The 26,277-nt window shown below is 37.4% G+C and overlaps 1 protein-coding gene across 1 annotated transcript in view; it reads right to left on the reverse strand.

Moving 5' to 3' along the window:
- GRM7 (glutamate metabotropic receptor 7) overlaps nucleotides 1–26,277 on the reverse strand; it is an 858,034-nt gene that overhangs the window by 401,262 nt on the left and 430,495 nt on the right. The window contains exon 4 of the mRNA XM_054595612.1: nucleotides 19,272–19,426. Within this exon, the coding sequence (XP_054451587.1) occupies nucleotides 19,272–19,426 (155 nt within the window). The remainder of the gene's footprint in view (nucleotides 1–19,271; nucleotides 19,427–26,277) is intronic.

Below are 26,277 nucleotides of genomic sequence, written 5' to 3' on the forward strand. Positions count from 1 at the left end.
TAGATCATTCAAAAGTAGTTGGGTATACTGGGGAATTTAGAAAGCCTCCCATAGATCCAAGGCAGGTTGGATGCTCAGAAAAGACCCAAAGAGACCTTAAGCCCTCATCTTTCTGATCCCTCTGCTAGAACATAATCTCCATGAGGGCAAGGATTAGAAGGCCTCCTCCACATTCAACAGCCCATTACCTATAGTTCTATGATGAAAGGACAATTTTATGTGTGTAAAAAAAGGGAGAAATTTATTTATGAAATGCAAGTTTCTGAATGTGATGACTGAGGAGAAAAGTTGCTGGTGACGTAGTTGAACAAACAGTCTGGAACTCTGAGCATACATTACACACCCAATCAATTCTCCACTGGGCAAAGATGACATAAATGTCATGATTTATATTAAGGAAGGAATCCATACAGTGCAAGATGTGCTAATTCATTGAAATCTTCAAATGATATCAGTGGCGTCATATTTTCTAGGCCTGAGAAATGTTTTATTAAGGCACTTTGACATTTTGCTTTTTCAATCAAAATTAAAATTAGTTCATAAATATTTATACATTTCAAAATTTGGCATGATAGAGTATTTGTGTAAAATATTAAATCTCTCTCTATCTTTTCAATTTTTTGTCAGTCAATGAATCACAAGCTGTATTGCTTCACAATTGTAAGAATATTCCATAGCTTACATTTTTCCTTTATTCTCTGCAGAAATATTTTATAGAATTTATAATTTCTATAAACAGGATTGTGAAATGGCTTCACTTTTAATAAAATTATAACAAAATATTACCTATGGTGATAAATATAGGCATATAAAGTGAAGGTAAAAATGTTTCTTGATTTTTCTTGAAGCTATCTAAATTTTCATTTTATGGTAATGTGACTTACCTTATAGTCTACATTTGTTTTTTAAAAAACATACATTTACAAAAAAATCCTATAGCTAATATTGTATTTAATGGTAATAAACTTGACAGTTTCCCTTAGAATGCCTCCTCTTACCACTGCTTTTCAGCATCAAAGTAGATGCCCTTGTTAATGCATTAAGACAGAAAAGAAAGTAAGTTATATAGATTGGGAAGGAAAACATAAAACTGCTTATTCTGAGATGGCATGACCATCTATTTATAAAATCAAAAAGAATAAACCAAAATACAAAACTAACAAAATAAAGAAACTCTTGTAACTAATAAGCAGCTATAACAAGGTTGCAGAATGCAAAGTTAGTGTATGGAAATCATTTGCTTTTGTATATAACAAAAATGAATAAGTGGAATTTGAAGTTAAAAACACAAAAATATGCATTAGCATAGTGAAATACTTGGGTATGAATCTAACAAAATATGTATGATATCTATATAAAGAAAACTGCAAAATGTTGATCAATGAAATCAAAGAAGAACTAAGTGCAGAGATAGCCAATGTTCATGAATAGGAAGATTCAATATTGTCAGGATGTTAGTTTTCCCCAAATTGATATATAGATACAATGTAATTCCAAAAAAAACCCCGGCAAGTTATTTTATAGATATTTACAAAATTATTCTAAGGTTTATATGGGAAAGCAAAAGACCCAGAATAGCCAATACTGATGGAGAAAAACAAATTGGAGAACTGGAGCTACCCAATTTCAAGAATTACTATAAAACTCCACACTGCTTTCCACAATTAAAAATGGAACTATCAGATAGTGGGAGAGGAGCCTTGGAGCCGTGGACAGTGGATTCGACTCTCACACATCCAAACAGGTGAGAAGTGCTGTGGAGGCTCGAGAGAGTGGGCTGGGTGCCCATGGGCACTAGCATCACAGGGACATTGAAACGGCCAGTTAGCTTCCCCCGAGAAGAACGGGGTCTGAATCATAAACAGGGACCCCTAAACTACAGCAGCTAAAACCAAGAAAATACAGACAAAACACAACCCTGAAAAGCTTAGGGGCACTCTCTGCCAGAGACAGGTGACTGGGGATGCAAAGAGACATTTAAAGGGCCAACACAAAAATTACAGAGGCAGCCGCCCTCCTTGATCCCTGGGTAGAGGTGGCAGCAGGGTGGGCTGGTACCTGGGAAAACCCTGGTGAGGAAAACTTTGTGAAGAGAACTGACACGCTGGTGGAGCCCCTTGAGAACGCACCTCCCACTCTGCAGCTACCATCTCGCTCAGGCATAAGGGAATCAATTAGCCTGCCTTTTGTGCGCTCCGCACACACACAGCTTGTGCATGTGAGTGGGGACTGAGTGCAGACTGGCTGGGAGAGCCTTGAGGAGAGACTGGAGACGGAGGCGTTGGGGAAAGAATGGGAGGAGGAACCAGGGAGTCCCGACTCCTTTTCCTTGCCGTAGTCTCTATTGCGCGGGAAGAGGCCACACCCCCAAAGAGCCAAAAGCCGAAAAGCACACATAGACACCCCCAAAACACCCAGTGTAGGCGCGCACACTTGTGCCGAGTGACCGGCGAGGGTTGGCGAGCTTGTGTGGGACCCGCGGGCTGGTGAATGCTTGCACCACCACAAGGCCTCCCACAGATTGGCACCAATATGGCCTGCGAGGGAGTGCACAGAGCGGCAAGATCAGGCATAAACTGACGTGCCCGCCCGCGATTGCGGAGTGGCCCACAAAATTAGTAGATCCCCGGTCGAAGGGGACACAGAGTTGCGGATAGTCCCTGGAGGAGAGACCAGAGACAGGATTAATCAGAGAGTCCTGGAGCTGACTTCCTCCCATTTCCGTAGTCCCCATTTGGTGAGGGCAAGAAATGCACCCAAAGAGCGAAAAGCGGGGAAAACACACAATAGAAGACCCTAAACTGACCAGTGCCTGGGAGCTCCCTGGCAAGGGGGAGCCAGATGAGTAGGAGAGGTCGCGAATAAGCCCCCTGGTCTGGGGCAAGCACATGCGAGCCCAGGCAGGCGGGGGATCCTGCCACGCTGGGAGCATGCTCAAGGAGTCAGCGTGAGAGTGCACAGCGATCCCAAAAAATAGCCCAGCCCTGAACGAAGGGGTCACAGAGCTGTCCAAAGCAGGAGTCAGACACAGACAGTAGACTTCTGGAAGGCTCAAACAAACAACCCAAGGTCCTATAGGGTCAACACCTGACATCATCAGAGGCAGGCCCAGAAAGAAAAGGACAAAATTCCTTAACAGACTCTCACAAAAATGGGAAGAAAAAGAAGTTCCCCCCAAATGAGTGGAAAAGGGGAGGCCCCACAGAGAGAGCTAAATGAAATAGAGGCAAGGGAACTATCAAATATGGAATTCAAAACAATGGTTCTAAGGAAGCTCAATGAGGTCAGCCAGCATAAAGAGAACTATGAGAAACTGCAGAGAAACTATCAGGATTTTACAGCAAACTATATCAGCCTGGAAAAGGACATAGAAACTATCAAGAAGACACAAGAGGATATGAAGAATACGATTTCTGAATTGAAGAACACAGTAGAAGGAATCCAAGCAGGCTGGATGAAGCCGAGGATTGAATGAGTAAGTTGGAGGATAGGGTAGAAAGAAGCTCCCAGAAAGAACAAGAAATGGAAAAAAGGCTCAAAAAGAATGAGGAGGCATTTATGGAAACGCAGGACAACCTGAAATGCATTAATATCCGTATAATAGGGATACCAGAAGGAGAAGAAGAGGGGCAAGGGATAGAGAACCTCCTCGAAAAAGTAATGAGGGAAAATTTCCCTAATTTGAGGAGAGAAAGGCTCTCATGGATCCAGGAGGCACATTCAAGACCCCATTCAAGACCCCATTCAAGAGGGACTCAAAGAAGTCCACTCCAAGAAACATCATTATTAAAATGGCAAATGTCAAAGACAAAGAGAGAATCCTCAAGGTAGCAAGGGAGAAGGAGAAAGTAACATACAAGGGGGCCCCGATACACCTAGGAGCTGACTTCTCAACAGAAACACTACAAGCCAGAAGGGAATGGCAACAAATATTCCAAGCCATGAAAAGCAAGGGCCTACAGCCAAGGCTGCTCTACCCAGCTAGGCTCTCAATTAAAATAGAAGGGGAAATACGGAGTATCCCAGACAAGAGAAGGCCAAAAGAATACATCTCTACCAAACCAGCACTCAAAGATATGCTACGGGGACTGGTTTAAGCAGATGAAGGAAAAGAATGAGAGAGAGAGGAACACAGGTACAAAGAGAAAAGATGAGTAAGTTTCTATCAGTAATATCTCTCAATGTGAATGGACTAAATGCCCCAATCAAAAGACACAGGGTAGCTGAATGGATAAGAAAACATGACCCACACATATGCTGCCTACAAGAGACCCACCTCAGAGCAAGAGACCTACACAGATTGAAAGTAAAGGGATGGAAAAAAACATTCCAAGCAAATGGGCATGAGAAAAAGGCCGGGGTTGCCATACTTGTGTCAGACAAAGTAGATTTCAAAACAAAGGCCATAAAAAGAGACCTAGAGGGGCACTTTATAATACTTAAAGGAAGAATCTATCATGAAGACATCAACATTTTAAACTTTTTGCTCCAGTATAGGAGCCCCCGAGTTTATAAGGAAATTGTTGGATGACTTCAAAAAAGATATAGACAGCAACCGACTGATAGTAGGCGATTTCAACACCCCACTGTCAAAAATGGACAGATCTTCCAAACAAAACATTAATAAACATATCGTGGCGCTGAATGACACACTGAATAAAAGAGACTTAACTGACATATATAGAACCTTACAACCCAAAGAAGAAAAATACACATTCTTTTCAAATGCTCATGGCAGTTTTTCAAAGATAGACCACATGATAGGACACAAAGCAAACCTCTGCAAATTCAGGAAAATTGAAATAATACCAAACTTTTTCTCAGACCACAAGGCCTTGAAACTCGAAATCAAACTCAAAAAGAAATTTCAAAAACTTGCAAACTCATGGAGACTGAACAGTAGACTATTAAACAATGAATGGGTCAATAATGAGATAATAGAATATATCAAAAAATTTCTGGAAACAAATGAAAATGAGCAGACAACTGTCCAAAACCTATGGGACACAGCAAAGGCAGTCCTGAGAAGTTCATAGCAATACAGGCTTACCTAAAAAACGTAGAAACATTTAAAATAAAAGACCTAACACTACAACTTCAAGAACTGGAGAAACAACAACAAATACATCCCAGAGCAAGTAGAAGGAAGGAAATAGTCAAGATTAGAGCAGAACTGAATGACATAGAGACAAAAAGAACAATTCAGAGGATCAACCAATCCAGAAGTTGGTTCTTTGAAAAGATAAATAAAATCGACAAGCCTTTAAGCAGACTCATCAAGAATAAAAGGGAGAGGACACAAATTAATAATATCAGAAATGAGAGAAGGAAATAACAACTGATACCGCAGAAATACAAATGATTGTCAGAAACTACTATGAACAATTTTATGCCAAGAAATTTGAAAATCTTGATGAAATGGACAAATTTTTAGAAAAGTATAACCTTCCAACACTGAAGGTGGAAGAAACAGAAAACTTGAACAGACCGATAACAGCTGGGGAAATTGAAGCAGTAATCAAGAAGCTCCCAGCACACAAAAGCCCAGGGCCGGATGGTTTCACAGGAGAATTTTACAAAACATTTAAGGAAGAGCTAACCCCTGTCCTTCTCAGACTATTCCAAAAAATTCAAGAGGAGAGAAGACTCCCAGACTCTTTCTATGAGGCCAGCATAACCCTGATCCCAAAACCAGATAAAGACCCTACAAAGAAAGAACACTACAGGCCAATTTCGCTGATGAACATAGATGCTAAAATCCTCAACAAAATATTGGCAAACCACATCCAGCAATACATTCAAAAGATTATCCACCACGATCAAGTGGGATTCATCCCAGGCTTGCAGGGATGGTTCAATATACACAAATCAGTAAACGTGATACATCACATAAATAAAAGAAAAGACAAAATCTACATGATCATCTCAATAGATGCAGAAAAAGCATTCGATAATGTACAGCACCCATTTATGATCAAAACACTCAGCAAAATGGGAATACATGGGGCATTCCTCAATGTAATAAAGGCTATATATGAAAAACCTACAGCCAATATCATACTCAATGGGCAAAAACTGAAAGCTTTCCCCCTAATATTGGGAACACGACCAGGATGTCCGCTCTCACAGCTTCTTTTCAACATCGTATTGGAAGTCCTAGCCACAGTGGTCAGACAAGAGAAAGAGATAAAAGGCATCCAAATAGGTAAGGAGGAAGTAAAGCTATCATTGTTTGCAGATGACATGATAGTGTACATAGAGAACCCTGCAGACTCTACCGAAAAACTCCTCAACCTAATAAGTGAATTTGGCAAAACAGCAGAATACAAAGTCAACATTCAGAAATCAAAGGCATTTTTGTACACCAGCAATGCAATAGAAGAAGAAGAAATCAATAAAAAAAAATACCATTCGATATAGCAAGAAGAAAAATAAAGTACCTAGGCATAAATTTAACCAAAGACACAAAAGACCTGTATGCAGAAAACTATACAACATTGAAAAAAGAAATTAAGGAAGACACAAATAAATGGAAGCATATACCATGCTCATGGATTGGAAGAATTAATATCCTCAAAAGGTCCATACTACCCAAAGCAATTTATAGATTCAACACAATCCCTATTAAGATACCAATGACGTATTTCACAGAAATAGAACAGAGATTTCAAAAATTTATATGGAACCATAAATGACCCTGAATAGCCTCAGCAATTTTGAGAAAGAAACACAAAGTAGGAGGGATCACAATACCAGACATCAAAGTCTATTAAAAAGCCCCTATACTCAAAACAAGCTGGTACTGGCACAAGAACAGACCCATAGACCAGTAGAACAGATAGAAAGCCCAGAAATAAGCCCAGGTCTCTATGGGCATCTAATATTTGACAAAAGGGGCAGTAGCATAAAATGGAGCAATAATAGCCCCTTCAACAAATGGTGTTGGGAGAGCTGGACGGCTACATGCAAAAAATTGAAATTGGATCATCAGCTGACACCATACACAAAAATAAACTCAAGATGGATAGAAGACTTAAATATAAGTCGCAACACCATCAAAGTCCTTGAGGAGAACATTGGCAGGAAACTCTCAGATATCCCATGCAGCAATTTTTTCACTGATATGTCTCCTAAAGCAAGGGACATAAAGGAAAGAGTAAACAAGTGGGACCTCATCAAAATAAGAAGCATCTGCACGGCAAAAGAAAACATCAGCAAAATGAAAAGGGAGCCAACCTTATGGGAAAATATATTCGCTAATGATACATCAGATAGAAGTTTGATCTCCAAGATATATAAAGAACTCACTCGACTCCACTCCAAGAAGACAAATGATCCAATCAAAAAATGGGCAAAGGACCTGGGCAGATGCTTTTCCAAGGAGGAGATACAGAGGGCCCAGAGGCATTTGAAAGGATGCTCAGCATCACTAGCCATCAGAGAAATGCAGATCAAAACCACCATGAGATACCACCTCACACCGGTCAGAATGGCCATCATAAACAGATCAACAAACAACAGGTGCAGGCGAGGCTGTGGAGAAAAGGGAACCCTAGTCCACTGTTGGTGGGAATGCAGACTGGTGCAACCATTGTGGAAAGCAGTGTGGAATTTCCTCAAAAAGCTGAAAATGGAACTGCCTTTTGATCCACTGATTCCCCTGCTGGGACTATACCCTAAGAATACCAAAACGCCAATTCAAAAGAACCTATGTACCCCAATTTCATAGCAGCACAATTTACACTAGGCAAGTGTTGGAAGCAACGTAAATGCCCATCAGTAGATGATTGGATATAAAAGTTATGGTACATATACACAATGGAATACTATGCAGCAGGAAGAAAAATAGAACTACTAAACTTCACGACAGCATGGATGGAACTAGAGAGCATTATGCTAAGCGAAATAAGCCAGGGGCAAAGTACAAATACCATATGATGTCACCTATAAGTGGAACCTAACCAACAATACAAAGATGCAAAGAAAATAAGACCAGCAACACTGAAAGCAAAAGAAATCAACAGAGACAAGAGAGAAGGAGGGAGCGGGGGCGAGGAAAAGGAAGGGAAGGGGAAAGTCAAGGAACATATAGCAAGGACTCATGGACAAAACCAAAGGGGAAGAACTGAGGGAGGGATGGAGGGAGGGGGCAAGGAAAAGTGGTGGGGGGTAGGCAGAGACAAATGTATTTGAAAAAATAAATTAAAATAAGATAAAAAGTTAAAAAAAATGGAACTATCTTATGATCCAGTGAGTCCACTTCTGGGAATATATCAGAAGAAACCTGAAACCCTAATTTGAAAGAATATATGCACTTTATTTTCATTGTAGTGTTATTTACAGTAGTCAAGATCTGAAGGCAGCTAAATTGTCTATCAGTAGATGAATGGATAAAAAAGATGTGGTGAGTTTACACAATGGAATATTGCTCAACTACAACAAAAAAGGAAATCATACCCTTTGTGACAGCATGGGTAGACCTGCAGAACATTATTCTAAGTGAAATAAGCCAGTCAGAGAAAGACAAGTACCATCTGATTTTACTCAGATGTAGAATTTAAAAACAAAAAGAACTAACAAGCAAAATAGAGACAGACTCATAGATACAGAGCAGACTGACAGCTGTTGAGGTGGGGGTATGTTGAGGTACTGTGTGGAGGTTTGAGGGATTCAGCCAAAAAGAAAAATAAAATAAAATAGCTATGACCACCAAAATATTACTATAAAACTATAGCAATCAATATAATGTGAGATCTGAGAAATAACAGACATTTTTTATTTCTAAAATATGCCACTAATATTTTAGAAATAAAAATATAAATTTATATTTCTAAAAAATAAAATAAATGAATAGAACAGAATAGAGGACCCAGAATCCGATCCCCATAAATACAGTTAACTGATCTTTGAAAAAGAAGCAAGGGCAACACAATGGAGTGAAGACAGTCTCTTCAACAAATGATGCTGGAATAACTGGACATCTACATGCAAAAATTTTTGAATCGAGACACAGACCTTATATACTTTACAAAAATTAACTCAAGTAGATTATAAACCTAAGTGTAAAAAACAAGCTATAAAACTCCTAGAAGATAACATAGGAGAAGATTCAGATGACCTTGGGTACAGTGATGCCTTTTGAGATACAACACCAAAGATACCATCCATAAAATAAACATTTCATAAACTTGACTTTGTTAAAATTAAAAGCTTCTGATCTGTAAAAGAAAACATCAAGAGAATTAGAAAACAAGGCACAGACTGGGAGAAAATATTTGCAAAAGACACATCTGATAAATAACTATAATCAAAAATATTCATAGAAGTATTAAAAATCAGCAATAAGAAATCAAAACAATCTGACTTAAAAAATGGGCCAAAGATAAAAACAGCCATCACTATAAGAATGGCCAAAATCTGGAACCCTGACAACACCAAATTTTGGTGAGTACACAGAACAACTGGAATTCTCATTCACTGCTGGAGAAAATAAAATGGTATAGCCACTTCAGAAGACAGTTTGGGAGTTTCTTAAAAAACTAAACATAGCCTTACCAGAGGATCTAAGTATTTGTGTCTCATGGTATTTACCCAAAGAAGTCGAATCTTTATGTCCACTAAAACCTTTTACACTGATATGTATAGCAGCTCTATTCATAATTGCCAAAACGTGGAAGCAACCAAGATGTTCTTTAGTGCAAATGAATTAGTAAACTGTGATGCACTCAGGCATGAAGGAAATTTAAATGCATATTACTAAGTGAAAGAAGACAATCTGATAAGACCACATACTGCATGATTCCAATAACATGACATTCTGGAAAAGATAAAGCTATGGAAAGAGTAAAAAGTGCTGTGGTTATTGGCCTGGGGTGGAGGTTTGTGTGGCAGGAGGGCAGTGGTAGAGATGAGTATAGGCAGAACACTGAGGATTTTTAGGGCAGTGAATGTAATCTATGACCTTTTAATGATGAATATATGCCATTTTACATACATTTGTCCAAACTTATAGCCTATACAACACCAAAGGTGAATCCTAAGTTAAATGATCTTTGGGAGCTTAATACACATCAATGCACGTTTATATTTGTAAATACATACACACACGCACACTCACACTCTGGTGAGTGATGCTGATAATGAGGGAGGCTATGCATGTGTGCAGCATATGTGAGAACAGGGAGCATGCAGGAAATCTCTGTGCCTCCCTCTTAATTTTATTGTAAACCTAAAACAGCTCTAAAAAATAAAGTCTTAAAAAGAGCACCATTTTATAAAATCCATTTATCCAACAGAGGTTTTTTGAGAGTTTATCATATTACATGCATTATTCAAGTGATGGGTACACAGACATGACTAAGACAGATGCCTCATTAAATACATCTTAGTTGGCATGTAACAAAATATCTAACTTAAAAGTGGTTTAAAGATATGGAGCAATTTTCTTCACATAAGAAGAAATCCTGTGGCAGATGGTTCAAGGATTGGTTCCACAATTTAAGCAAACTGTTATGGGCCCCGGCTTTTTCCAACTTCATTTTCTGCTTTCCTCTGTTGTCAGCATTTTCTCTGACATTGTCAATATAACTGCCACAGCTCCCTGTATCCTGTCCTCAGAAGATAACATGACAAATATAGGAAAAGAAGGCGGGGGTTTACCTCCTTGCGGCAAGGGTGACCACATACCCTGTTTTGCCTGGATAATCACAGTTTTTGCCCTCTTTTTTCTTCTAAAGAGTCCTGAATTAGACAATAAGTTATATAATTAGTCTAGTAATATCTCTTTTATTTTTAAGGGAAAAAATACTTCCAGGGAGCTCCTTCAGAAAATGTCCTTATGAGTCTCAATGGTCAGGATTAAGACACCTGCTCATCCTCTAACTGCAGGAAAGTTTGGGTAAGCGAGCATTTGACATTTTAAAACTTCACAGCAATTAGATGCTTCTGGTGGCCAAAAACAAGGGGGAGAGTATGGCTGCTGGGCGAACAGTCAAGAGTGTCAGCCAAGTGGCCAGTATGCATTCTCAAAGATGTAACTGGGATTTCCCCGAGCTTCACAGCCTGCAGGAGTACATATGTCTTGCCAAGCCCCCTAGACACTTTCCATGTGGCTCATGCAGAATGTACACTTAAGGGTGTCACACATATTCTCATGAGCAAGCCTACTGAGTAGCTTCCTATTTTCTAGGTATTAATATATTTCTCTGGGCTTTTTCTGGGCATAGTGGCATGACCAGGGCTCTTCCAAGCACCATGACTTCTACTGACTGGAATCCCCTGCTTTGCACTGTTGCCAAGGCTCTGCTTATGGTTTCAAAGCTGTTTAGAGGTCTGGGGCAAATTAGTGGGGAATGGCACGCTTGTCATATGTTGTGCTGTGAGCAAGTTCCAAAGTATGACTGTTAAGTGTCTTAATAGCTGACAAAGTGGTTAGTTAATTGGAGTTTGAGGTAGACATGGGTTGGATTCACCAGTATTCAGCTCTCCTTTATGTCCACACACAAGCACCCTCTAAGACAAGTTGTGCTTTGATTAGCCTTGGCCAATGAAATAAGAGAAGAAATAATGTGCCTCCCTTCCAAATAACATTTAAGAATAGTCTGCCTACTCCCTGTGGAATTTGTGTGTGAATTCAATGTTTCTTGGCCAGGGAAGAAGAAGGCTTGTGTCTCCCTTCCAACAACTAAGACTTTCCTACTGGGTCAGGCCTATTTTGCCATTCTTCCTCTAGAAGTTCTCTCTTAAGGGTCTGCTCAATGTTCAAACAATTAGCATTATTGGGGGTGGGGGTAATGTGACAATTCATTAGCATTTCCCAGGTACATTTAAATTCATAACATAGATTCTAGTTAGTGTTCCCCTAATACAGAAACAGAATAAGTGATTGTACATGAAAATGTTTCACAAGCAGAATGGATGCTATACACCTGAGAGGGTGAGAGGAGGAAAGGCTGAGGTGATGAGGGAAGGAACACATCACAGGGTAGATGGGACTAATGGTGGGGTTTTACTGGAGAGAGATAAAGAAGGGAGGGAAAAGAAGAGAGGAAATCTTTGTGAGGTAAATAGCAGTTGGAAAAGATGCAACTCAGAAAAAATAAAAGGAAGAAAAACTGCTTAAAAGAAGGCTGTCCTAATAGTCAGCTATGTTTGTTAAGTCCTTTGAGATGCATGGTACAGAAACCCATTCTGAAGGATCTGATACAAATAACAGGAGTCCGCAAGTTAACAAAGATGAGAAGTCCAAATCCAGATTTAAGGTTCAGGGGGCTTCGGAATGCCAGGAATGTCTTTGGATTTGGTGCCTTTCTCTACAGTGCTCAGGTCTTTGATGTTTTCATACAGGCCTTTCTATGAGGTAGGCTCAAGATTGGAGTTAATACCCTTCCAATATAGTAACTCTGAGAAAAGAAAGAAGAAAGGAAGGAAGGAAGGAAGGAAGGAAGGAAGGAAGGAAGGAAGGAAGGGAGGGAGGAAGGAAGGAAGAAAGCCTCTTTCCTGAAAGTGTCAGTAAACCATTAGGAATTAGATAACAAAACCACGGTCTGCCTTGGGTCATGTACTAGCTCCAAAACAATCTTTACAGTGGCCAGGGGTATGATATGAGATGAGCTCTGTGGTAGGCAGAAATGATAATCACTCTTAGAATGTTTCTCCTAGAAAGGACCTTAGGGGTAATATAGTTGAAATCTTTCAACTACAGGTGAGAAGATTAAGTCCAAAAAAGGAAACTCCAAATGAAAGTACTTTGGAAACTTTATAATTTAATACAGTGGGACCCAAACCTAGTCAGTTAATCAAAAACTTCTATCTTAGCAATGAATCATTAAAAATACACAATTAGATTAAACATTTTAATTCAAAATACACATACCCAGAGTCCCTTGTCAATCATCTAATGTGAGATCAAGATATTATTTATGACTATGCACCTCATGATTGGCCTCTCTGTTACAAAATTGAAAAATATCAACTATAATAAAATTCACTTTTGTGGTATTTAAAGTGAAATGAAAGCTTAAAGGTAATTGCATAGTAACCTAAGTGCAGTGTTTTTATAGTGTTTATGATTTCCCTTTAAATTTACTGTTGTCCACAAATAATAGCCGCTAACATTTATTAAATATTTCCAAAGTTTTCTTTGAAATAGAATATCTCTATCTTTCTCTCTCCTCTCATTTCATTGGTTTTATTAAAATGTCATTGATTTTCACTAAATTGTAATTACATTAAATAATTATGGTAATACCTACGTATTATTAGAATAAATAGATTAGGATTAAAAATTGCTAGATCTTGGTGGGACATACTAGAGATCAGGCTGTTAGCTGTGAGTGTTCAGTATACTGGGCATCAGACAGTACATCTTGTAAAAAGAACAGATATTTTCTTGTTGGTTTACATCTTCGCTGGTTACTATGAGGGGGAGGGTGATAATGGGGGAAAAAGAGGGAAGGGTCACCAAGGAACATGTATAAAGGACTCATGGACAAAGCCAAAGGGGGATAGGATTGAGGGTGGGGTGTGGGGGACGGTGGAAAGTAGTGACAGGAAAATGGAGAAGACTGTAATTGAATAAATACATATGCATATATACATGTGTATGTGTGTGTATATGTGTATATATACGTGTGTGTGTGTGTGTGTGTGTGTGTGTGTATTTGTGGCCAGTTAAGTGAAATTAGCTAAAATAGCAAAGACAGAATCCTTCCCATTAGACAAGAGAAAGCATGACTCCAAATCTTGGACTGTATACATACAAAGCAATTCCAAGTTAATTGCTCTCAGATCTCCTTAGATATATCTAGGTTGCATATTTCTCTGTTTACCTTTCTTACCTCTTGTTCAAGGCCAATAAACTCAAGTTTAATATCACAAGATTAAACATAAGATGCTATAATTCTTCACACAGATATTCTTCTGCTTCTGATCTTCTTGCCCTCTCTTCCTCAATTCATTATACTCATAGACACAGTACAGCCTGGAAAGAAAGTTCCCGCTGGAATGCCTAAGACAAACACATGCAGCCTTATCTGCATTTTCTAATTCCTGGGGATTCAGAAGGATGTCAAATCATCTAATTGAGCCATTGTGCCAGTCTAGTACAGGAAGTGCCTCCAAAATTGAAAAGAAAGTCAAGATGAACAAAGAAGGCAAGATGTACTTCCAAGGGAAGGAAAAGAAAAAGTGCATAAACCCATATTTGAAATTTCTGGTGAGATCTTGAATTGGCCAGTTAAGTGCATCTTTCTATTAAATGTCTTAGAACAAAAAATGAAATAAAAAGGAAGGGAAGGGGCAAGTCAAGGAACATATAGCAAGGACTCATGGACAAAGACAAAGTGGGTAAAGACTGAGGGAGGGAGAAGGGGAAAGTGGTGGGGGGTAGGCAGAGACAAGTGTATTTTTTAAAAAATAATTAATTTTATAAAAATAAAATAAAATAAATGAAACACCAAAACAGGAAAAAAAAAAAAACCCCAAAACTGAAGCTACTGAAGTAAAATAATTGGTATTAAAGCGATGTTGAGTTAATGGTTTCCTCCCTCTTTAACTTCAGTCTGTAGAAGTGAATCCAGATGATATTGAAGATCAGTGGAAGTAGCAATATGGACTGGGTGATTAAGCAACCAAGATGAGAACAGAGAAAAAACGGCCTAAGATATCCTGAGGTCTGTAACTGGGTGACAGCAGTGTGTACTTTTAAACACTACTACTCTGGGACTTCAGGATGATGGTTTAACTTCCTCCATTTGAGCAAGATTGAAACAAATCATTAACTACTGTATCAAATTCTTACAAACAGCCAACATAATAATCAACATGGTTTTGTGAAGACTTAGTAAAGTCTAAGTCTAACTTGTTTTTATGATCAAAGGATGAATTGAATAAATGAAGGGAAAAAAGTGAAACAGATAAACCACTTTAGATGACTATTTCCCCATCCTGAGAAAACTTCAGATTCATACAAATATGCAGTCCTTTGCATATTCATGTACTATAGATAAATGCAGATAGACAGAAAAGATAATTTTAGCTTTTTAAAAACCTACTATGTGCTAGGTCCTCTAATAAATGCCAAAGGTGTGGGAATGAAGATGGAAAATCTCAGGGATCCCACAGGCTGTAGGCACTGCCCTCAAGATTCAGAATCTAGTTGTAAGTGCTCTGTGCAAATGTGATTATGACTGGCGTTTACTGTAGAGGGGGCATGTGGCAGAGTCTGGACTGTGGAAGCAATGAGTTTGATTTAGCAGAGTAGACTAACTCTGGGAAAAGCACAAAGTCTTTTGAAAAGACTAGTGATTTTATCTATCTTGAAGAAAAAAAATTATTTTCCAGATCAATAAGAAATAGGGAAATAGGAAACCTTTGTAGGTTTAGGCAATGTAAGAATCTGATAGGAACATGTGCTGGGAATCTAGAACAGCCTGCAGGGGCTTGAGCTAGTGATCTGTGTCTACATCCTCTCTGTCTTTACTTTGACCTGCCTTTGACCCAGGTTCCCTCTTCTTCCTGTGCATCTCTGCAACTTACAAGCTGGTCTTTAAGGGGATGTACTTTAGAGTAATTATCCTAATGTGCTATTTTCCTATTTATATTTTTTATCACCTGCCACCTCTACATTCAGACTGCAACTTAATGAGAGCAGCAACCTGGTCTAGATTGTCACCTGCTACATATCTCAGTGTTTAAATTTGTGCCTAATACCCTGCTAGAGCTTATAAGCATTAATGAAAGACTTAATGAAAAAAACTGTCCTGACACTGAATTTGAACTCTTTCGATCACATTCTTATGGAACAATGCTATAGGTCTCAAAGGCACATGCGTTGCTTAGAATTAGCATTGTGATTCAAAACAATACGTGCTTTCTTGGTGTTTTTCTCCCATTCACCTAACAAAACACTGTGAAGCATTGAACATTCCAGGTAATCAAGGAAGGCTAAAGTAGGACATATCTGAATAGGAGGCAGAGATATTTTGGTTCTGTTCTTCATAGCTTTGATCTTGCTGGTTTTAGGAAAAGTAAAGGAAGAATTCATATCAAACTTGAGTAAAAAAAGCATGAAATAACCAACCTTTGTATGACTGATCCAGAACACTTTTTGTCTTTTCCAACATATATCATGGAATTAGTTCAGAAACCAAGCTGTTCCACAGACCCATTTGAAAATCATCTACTAATCATCAGAGCCATTATAGTTAGCTCTGAAAATCCATCCTTCATTACACTAGCTCCTTAATGTTAGTGATTATGGCACAGATGAAAAGATGCCAGCCCATGATCCTCACTGGCTGTAATTAGAGAATGCCGAGGACAGCCTACTTTCAAAGAAGCCAAGCACTTTGTGGACAGAGTTGAAAGCGACTTGGGCATTTTTTGCTCTGTGGGCTTGTTGGAGGCTGAAGAGGATGACAGAGTCCTAGTTAATGGGGCAGCAGAAGAGAGGAACATGCCAGTGATCTCCTGGCTCATTAAACCATTCAGGGACACTAAAAATTACAGAATTGTTTTGGCTCGGGAGCTGAAACAGTGCTGCCAAGTTCTGGAGACATTCTGAGATCTCCTGTGAGCAGCAGGCAGCCTGAGGGGCCATGGCCGAACTCTCTGGGCACAATTCCTTTCACACTCAAATTGAAAAGGGAATAATGATACCCTTGGATAGCAAACATGAAGGCCCTTTATCCTGTAAATGAAAAATAAATACAGATAGAAGATAAAAGAAGGTGACACTACTCTCACAGAGGCAATGTAGTTGCTAGCACTTTGGCCTATGATAACTTATTGTTAACTATTCATGTGGATACAGAAAAAAGAAACAAAAACTCAAATGTTTTCAGAACATCTTCAAAATATGGATCTAAACAAAAAACGTTTATTATTGGTTGTCTTTTTCCTATTTACATACAAAGATATAGCATTATATAACAAAGAAAGGGGTGTGTCAATATTATGAGTATTTGGGTGATGTTCCAACATTAGAATTCAGTGTGAAACATCTGCCAAAAAAAGGAAGAAAGAAGGAAAAAAATAGGCAGGAAAAAAGAGCTCATTTGCATATATACAATATATTCTACTTATATTTTCATTTGAAATATTTCATAGCTTTGTTCAGAAAACTTGGTGCAACTGATACATTTCTTTTTTCACTTCCTTAGGAGTATGACACTGTAAAGCCATGGGCACAATCTTTAATGTTCCATCTTCTAAGTTAGTAAACGAATCTTGGCTGTACTTTGTAGTAATACAGAAGAAAATATGGCTCGATAGAAGTCATAGCACTTCTAAAAAGCCAAATGAGAGTTGTAATTATTTTAATTGGGTAGGAGTGGAAAGTTTTGTATGAAGATTTGCTCCTTCAACACATTCCAATAATATTTTTATAGATAATAACATTTCTCTCCTATTTTAATGTTTGGGACCACACTTCTTTTTGAAGATTCAGGATGTGGTTTTGTATCTGATTTAGTAACTTTGTGTATCTCTAAGGATATATAGAAAAGTATTTTATTCAGGAATTTATCAAACTTTTGAGATACTAACTTCCTAAAATATCTTAAAACAGGGCCTAGTAAGCATGGAGTACAGGCCTTTGTGTCTACGTGGCATCTATAGCTTAGGTATAGAGGACCTCAGTAGAGACACTTTAATCTATTGTTTCCCTTAGAGTCTCACCAAATTCTTATATGTCATTCCCACTCAATGTCACCTGAGTGAGCCTTATAACCCCACTTTGATCACATTCCACTTATATCCACAGATGCTGTTCAGGCTTTCAGAATAAAGTACAAATTTCATAATGTAGCTTCCAAGATTCTTCACTATACAACTCTGGACAACTTCTTGGCCAGGTTTTGTGCCAGGTTTTAATGTGGTCTGTGATTCCTCCATTCACATGGACATCCAACCACTTAAAAATCTGCCATATCTAGGCCAAGATCTAGGTGCTGAGGGTACCATGGTGCATAACAGGTACATTTCCAGAGACAAACAAGTATAGAGGCACTATAAGTGTAGGGAATATGTAGAATACTATAGAAGCAATAGAAAGCCTCCTATTTCAGACTTGGCTGGCTGGAATGGTCATAGATGCGTTACAAAGAAAATTAATGTTTAAGCTGACACCCTAAGGATAGAAAGGAATCAATCAGCCAAATAGTGTATCACGTGGTATTCTAGGAAAGGGAAGAGTTTTCCCAATTCCCTTAAAGGGAAAATTTTTTAGGGAACTGGAAGAATTTTAGGATCACTATCATTGCAAGACTATACTGCAGAATGAATTATTTGTATTCACCTGATATGCCCTGCTTCTTCACTCCTCTGTTCTTATCTCCTGGGTTGGAAGTTTTTGTTGGGGCTTCTTCTCCTGAATTTCCTTATGTGTTCTAAGTCATCCCTTTATGTTTCACTTCTTCTCAGAAGTCTTCCCCCAACCACAACATCACCACTTTAGAGAAACTTCCACAGAATCTCCTTTGTTTCTTGGGGCATCTATTTCGCCTTGTGCTAGGGTGTTGCACATGTTACGTAGTCATGACTATATTCTGACACCTTTATTCAGGCCTGTAAGCTTTGTCAGTAAGCATTTTTGTCCTCATCTTGTTTTACCAGCTTAGCAAAGAAGAAGGCATACTATAGATATTCAAGAGTTTTTTTGTTTGTTTGTTTGTTTGTTTGTCTTTTTTTAATAAAAAAGACTAGAGATAAAACATCTTATATCCTTGTACCCATCTGTAAATGTATTGGTCTGGGGTGTAAGATATGCAATCTTCTCCAGACATGTTTTAGGAAATGAAATTAATTCAGTTTCCCAGTGAATGCATGGAGGACTTGTGGGATCTTTATCTCTCCAGATAACATAGAAAAGCAACAGTGGCAGAGCCACACCTAGTTTGTTTTAAAAGGCCTTCACAATTCTGTGCAGCCTTCTGGGGAGAATAATTAATTAGATCAGAGTGGAGACAGAATAAAAAGAAATTAAAATATTTGATCTCTTTTTGAGTGTGAGGATAGTTGTTTTCAATGTGCAAAGCATGTTTTAGGGAATATTTGGAGACCTGCTCCATCAGAAAAGAAACACAAAGCAGGGTACCAGCGGAGGAGTTCCTTTTATTTGCAGTGTCTTCTTTTAGAACTAATTTTTCTTTTCAAATTAAAGGAGAGCATAAATTGTAAAAATGTCAAATCCTTAAAGAGACACATCCTTTAAACACCCTACATAGCACCAACCACTTTCTTAGCATATCATAAACTGACAAAACCCCTACCTTCTACGGTTGCTCGCTTTGGCTGAATGGTGATGGCTCCTTCTGCAATATCTTCATGCTGGTATAGTGGGTTTACTTTGGATCCCCAGCTGTCTGAGCCCACCCAAAGAAAATGGCCCACTTGGTCAGCTCTTTTGGCTGCTGCAAGGATCTGCCTGCAGAAAGGAACATGAAAAGTTATGTTATGATAAAGAGCAGCCATTGAATGTATGCAAATTAGGAATCAAGCAGAAGGAAAGCAAGCTACTGTTTCTCAAAGAATAAATAATTAATGCCAAAAATGTAAGCCACAAAGACTTATATCCTTAATATACAAAGAGATTTTTGTACACCAACAAAGAAAATCAGCAGCTTGAGGAAAATAGACAAGGAGTATTAAAAGTCAACAGATAAAAGGAGAACTATGAATGACCAATAAGGGGGTCATTCACATGCATTAGAAAGGAGAAACATGTGAATTAGAACAAGATATCAAATTCAGTTCTTGTATTGGCCAAAATGTTTGTTTTATTTTGTATTTTGAGTTTGGCATAGGACTGGAGAAATCAGCGCTCTCCTTCACTGCTGTGGTAAACTCATTTCTAGAAAGCAACATGTCAGTCTAAAGGAATAGTTTTAAATTATTAATTAAAATGTACATAACTCCAGATTAAGCTTGAAAAAATGCACAAGCAATGTTTATAAGTAAAATTCATACACACACATACATGAATATATATAAATATAACAAGGGAAACTAGGTATTTGAATAATTATTAATCATAATTTATATCATTTACTTGTAGAATTTGGCTTTCATACAAAAATATTTGTCCTTGTTACTTATGATATTAAGGTATGCTTGCCATTGTAAAAGAGCTGGTTTAATTAAAAATATAATAAAAGAAAAAAGAGAAACTAATTATTCATGGAAAAGTTATTACAATAATATTTTTGGAAGAACAGAGGATAGATAAGAAGTAACTACATTTGTAGAGCAAAGAAAGCTACAACTAAAATCACATTGGTGGGTAATATCCAGGTGAAGTGGTTTGTTTGCCTCTCAGGACTTGGAACTACCGAGTACCACAGAGGTACATGGCTAAATTCAGTAGCAGTAGTTGAAGGATTGTCTATATAATGGGAAAACAGACAGACAACAGCATAAACAAAAAAAAATAAGAAACAGGTTTTCTTCTTCTCTCATGGAGGATATGAAATGGTAACTTTCTAACAAAAATGTAAGAAATAGGTTCTGATACTATGAATACCCAAAAGGCAGAAGGTTGTGGGCAAACAATGATGAGTTAAACATGAGGGTTGTGAGGGCGGGGGGAGTAGTTAAGGTTACCATTAAGTACTGAAATGTTAGGGCCCTCTATTAAATTTACAGAATTCTGGAAATCAATGGTGTGTTGCCCCAGGCAGAGAACAGCTTTTCTGAAAATATCTGAATTACCCCAGAAAAAAAAAAATCCTAGATATTGACATAGATCCATTAATGGAGCTTGATAAGTCCACTGAAAACCTACTCAATAGACATGTACATAGAACCTTCTAAAATCTTATCCAATGGGAACTGCTAGAAATCACCCATAATTGTGGAAAATCTTCTATGTAAAAAAGAAAATTAAAACATTTTAACAACAGAAAAAAAGTGTGGGTGGGGAAGAGAAAATGTATGGAAAGAAAAACCCAAACTAAATATAGTTAAATGGGGATTATCATATATCTAATCAAGAGGAAGATAGGAATGAAAAAATAGGCTAATCATAAACAACAATGTGGTGATTGTAGGGGGGATTGGGTATAAGGGGGTTAAATGGTAATGGAAAACTACACTAAAACATTAAAAAACAGGACAAAAAAAGAAATAGGTTAGTTATTAAAAATATAAAATTAAAATTGTGTTAGAAGACAGAAAGAAGAAAATTATAAAGAAAATTCTCCAGGAAGCAAAACCAAAACAAAGGGTAAAACATAAACAGAAAAAAATAAATGTTTTAAAGAATGAATCCAGGAAGACACATCCAAATAATAACATTTCCAAAACAATATGCAGAAAAAATAAACTGAAATGTTTTCATAATATTTTTAATGAGAAAAATTGAATAAATTGAAAGTATAAATTTTCATATTAAAAAGGTTCATTCAGCACAATACAGACAAAAAACAAGCATGTCATAAAATTTAAGATTTTTGAAAATAATGAGTATCTTTGGAGGAAGGGGGGTAATAAGGAAAAGAAGGGGAAGGGTCAAATCAAGGAACATATATAAAGGTCCCATGGACAAAGCCAAAGTGGGGAAGGATTGAGGGTGGGAGGTAGGCAGGGTAGGGGAAAGAGGTGGCGGGAAAATGGAGACAAATGTATTTGAATGACAACAAAAAATAAAATAAAATGAAAAATTGCTATGTAATTATTAACCAAATGTGAAATTAAGCCTATAATTACATTTAGAAAACTTAAACATAATTTTATTAAATTCAGCAGCTAATATTTATGAAAATCCAATATAATTTTCAATAAAGTAATTTTTCTTTTAGGATCAAGATGGAAGAGGAATGAGTGGAAGTCACACTGACCTCTTCCCAGGACCAATCTGGAATCATAACTAATTTGTGGAGAAATCACCTGGATCAAACAACTGAACAATAGCGAGAGAGGAGCCTTATAACCTCAGACAGACTGAAGAATCAGCTTTAGCACAACCTAACTGGTAAGGAGTGCGGTAGAGACTCGAGAAGGCAGGTGGGGCGCCCACAGGTGGCAGCACCGGAGGATATTGAAAAGGCTGGTTGGATCCCCTTGAGAAGAGTGAGGTCTAAACCATAAGCGGGGATCTCCCACCTATAGCACCAGAGCCCAAAAAGTACACAGACAACAGCCAGCTGTGAATAGCAGCAGGGTTGCTCTCTGCAATAGACAGGTGGCTGGAGACACAAGAGCTGTTTCAACGGCCAAAACATAAATTTTTATTTGCAGCCACTTACCCTGGACTCAGGCAAAGGCAGGGGCAGAGTGGGCTAGAGATGCCTGAGGAGACTATGGAAGGAGGCTTTGGGAAGAGAACTGAGATATTAGCCGGTGGGATCTCAATGCTGATTCATCCCCCATACAGCGGCAGCAAAATGGCTCAGGCACACCATGCTCCTGAGAAGCGGCAGCATGAGAAGGCACAATAACCCCACCCACCCCAAGGAGGAACTCTGCCCCGCCCTGTGGTGTCTCTAAGCTGGCCAGCTAAATGCAGAGTGACTAGATTAAAAGCTGAAGGAGACAGCCACAGACAGTAGATTCCTAAAAGTCTAGAACAGACTGCCTAAGTTCAGACAGAGTCAACATCTGATATTATCAGAGGCAGATTGAGAAAAAAAAAAATACAGTGGTCTCCTACTATAGAAGTTCACACCACAAAGTCAGGAAATCAAAACAGATCAATTTAAAAAGCAGAAGCAAAAGAGAAGAGCTTCACAAATAATGGGAAGATGAAGAAACAAACCCCAGTCAAAGGGAAAGGAAGAATCCCCAGAAAGAGAACTAAATGAAATAGAGCCACGTAAGCTATCAGATATTGAGTTTGAAACAATGGTTCTAAGGAAGCTCAATGAGCTCAGTGAGCTGAGAGAGAATTACCAAAAGTTACAGGGAAACTACGAGAAACTTATTGCAAACTACATCAGCACGAAAAAGGATATAGAAACTATCAAGAAGAGACCAGAGGAAATGAAGAATACAATTTCTGAATTGAAGAACACAGTAGAAGGAATCAAAAGCAGGCTAGATGAAGCAGAGGATTGAATCAGTGAGCTGGAGGACAAGGTAGAAAAAAGTTCCCAGAAAGAGCAAGAAAATGGAAAAAGACTCAAAAAGAATGAAGAGGCATTTAGGGAAATTCAGGACAACCAGAAATGTAATAATATCCATATAATAGGGATACCAGAAGGAGAAGAGAAGGAGGAAGGGATAGAGAACATGTTTGAAAAAGTAATGATGGAAAACTTCCCTAATTAGAGGAGAGAAAAAGTCACACAAGTCCAGGAAGCACAGAAGGTCCCATTTAAGAGGAACCCAATGAGGCCCACTCCAAGACACATCATCATGAAAATGGCAAATATCAAAGACAAACAGAGAATCTTAAAGCAAGCAAAGAAAAGGTAGTAACATATAAGGGAGCCCCAATACGGCTAGCAGCCGCCTTCTCAACAGAAACACCGCAAGCCAGAAGAGAATGGCAAGAAATATTCCAAGTAATGAAAAGCAAAGACCTGCAACCAAGACTGCTCTACCCAGCAAGGCTCTCAATGAAAATGGAAGGTGAAATAAGGAGTTTCCCTGACAAAAGAAGGCCAAGAGAATACACCTTCCCCAAACCAGCACTGCAATATATGCTAAAAGGACTCTTTAAGAAGATGAAGAAAAAGAGTCTATGGATACCCTGTTCCTTTCACAGTCACCAATATCTGAAATTACCAATATTTTGAATGCTTGTTAATCTGATTGTGACAATGATGTGCTATCTTGTTCCTTTATTATTTGTTGAAACTAAACTTGTTTTTGTATATTTCTTGTCTATACTTATTATTTTTAAAAAGCTTTAAATGATTTTTTGGTATTCTTTATCCATTTTTTTGTTTAAATGTTTGTTCAATTTTTGCCCTAAAAAGCAAAACAAAAAGAAAAACTATTAACCCTTTTTTTAGATGTGTTGTAAATAGTTTCCTATTCTATTACTTGTGCTTTAACTTTTTTTATATGTATATTACTATATAGTCTTAAATGTTTAATATAGTCATATTGTCAATATTTTACTTTATAGCTTCTGGGTTTGAATATGTTACTTCAGGCTAAGAAAAATATTATTTTGTATTTTCTCTGAAGACTCCTTAGATTTTATATACTGATTTTTAACTCACTTGATATTTTTTGTATAATGTGTGAAAGAGGGCTCTGTATTTGTTTTATTTCAAGCAATAGTGGTCCATGCACCTTATTTGTTGAATAAGCCTTATTTGCCCCATTGATTCGAAATATCAATTTAATCATATATAACAATGTTAGACATATATATATATATATATTTTTGTTTCTAGAAAGCCCATTTTATTTCATTGATCTACTTGATTATTTCTGTGCTGGTGTCATGTTGTTTTAATTGCTGAGACTTTATAATGGATTTACATTTTTTAATATTTTATAATGGATCTTGAAATTTAAAAAATAAATAAATAAAATCCATCTGCATTTAAAAAAAATAAAGAAGGAAGGTACTCCTACTTTTTGCAACAACATGGATAGAAATGGAGAATATTATGCGAAGTGAAATAAGCCAGTTAGTGAAAGACAAATACCATATGATCTCACCTATAAGTGGAATGTGTTCAACAAATTAAACCAATGAACAAAATAAACCACAGGCATGGCTACATGGAGCAGACTAAAAGTAACCAGAGGGGATAGGGAGGGAGGACAAGGGCAGAAAGTAGGAGAAGGGACTAGACAAAGAACAGGTATGAAGGACCCATGGACATGGACAACAGAGTGGGAATTGACTGTGGGAGAGGGCGGTGGATTGGGATGGGTGGTGGAGGGCAAAGGGGGAAAAACTGAGACACTTGTAATAGAATAAACATGGTTTAAAAATAAAATGTAAAAAAAAAAGAGTTTTTCTTTTGCATAATAAAAAAAACTTTCAAGGGAAAATCAGGACACATGCAAGAAATAAGCAGAGGCAATAAAGTAATGAATGATGAGCAATGTCTCATGAATTCTGAGAAAGAATTATTTTATAATCTAGAATTCTAAGATGCAACACATAAGGAATTCCAGTGCAAATTGAATTAGCATGATCAGTGACTATTAAAGATTCTTCTGTCCAAAATTAGAAACTCAACTCCCTGCAAATTTCTAGTCCTGCAACTCAGTAGTTACCACAGCTGTTTGCTGTATAATTTTTGTATCAGGTATAAGGTATTTAAAAATAAATATGAGTCCAGACCTTACATTCTCAACTACTAATTAAGTGTGGAGGCAGAATAAGAACATTTTTAGGCAGAAAAGGCAAAAATGTTTTTTCTTCAATTTGCCCTTTGCGAGTAAGTTATTGGAGGATGGCTCCAGCAAAATGAGGAAATAAACAATGAATAAAAATGTTAAAACACAGAAACATAAAGAAAAGAAAGATGGAGATTTCAGGAGGAAAGTACCCAAGAAAAGTAATGAAACTCATAGTTTATCTTATATGTGAACAATAATGTAAACACTGATTTATATTAAATGACAATCTGATAGAGCAATGTTGGGAAGATAAGGGAGAACAAATTGTGCTAAATTCTACCTAACATAAAATGAATGAATAAATAATATTTAAAATTAATAATTCACAAATTATAGTATAGGTATATTATGCAGAAAGACTTGGAGAAACAGCTTAAAGAATTAAGCTATTATAAAAATTGTCACTCAAAGAGAACAAAGAATTTAGAAGAATGGGACAGGAGACCAATGTTTTGAATCAAAATTGCTTTAGTCATATTAAAAAAAGAATTTATTAGCTTTTATTAAAAATAAAACACAATTAAGTATTTATAGTTGATCTAGAGGTACTGTTTCTACTGATCTAGCCAAAGGAAATAATTGAATGTGCTGCCAAAAGTGCATGTTCATTAGTGGAGACAACCTGAATTCAGAACAACAAGGAATGGGTTAAGCAACAGTACATCCAAAAATGGATGGGAAGCAATTAAAAGTATACTTTGTGTAATTTCCACAAGGTGTTTTTATAAAAGAAAAGTTAAATTAAAAAAACTGCAAAAGACCGTTCAATTCTTATATAATTAAAGCTGGCCAAAAATTCCCTGCATTTGGGTATATAGGCAATTAAAAATATAGTGTCATTCATTAAGAACACAGAAAAATATGGACACTAAAAGCAGGGGTTGAAGAGGTGGAAAAAATGGTGAATTTTTTATCTTAAATAAATAGAAATACATGTATGAGAAAAATATGTTATTAACAACTATCCGT

The sequence above is a fragment of the Pteronotus mesoamericanus genome, unplaced genomic scaffold (assembly GCF_021234165.1).
Source record: "Pteronotus mesoamericanus isolate MK-2021 breed Mesoamerican mustached bat unplaced genomic scaffold, CSHL_Meso_final scaffold_54, whole genome shotgun sequence".
Lineage (NCBI taxonomy): Eukaryota > Metazoa > Chordata > Mammalia > Chiroptera > Mormoopidae > Pteronotus > Pteronotus mesoamericanus.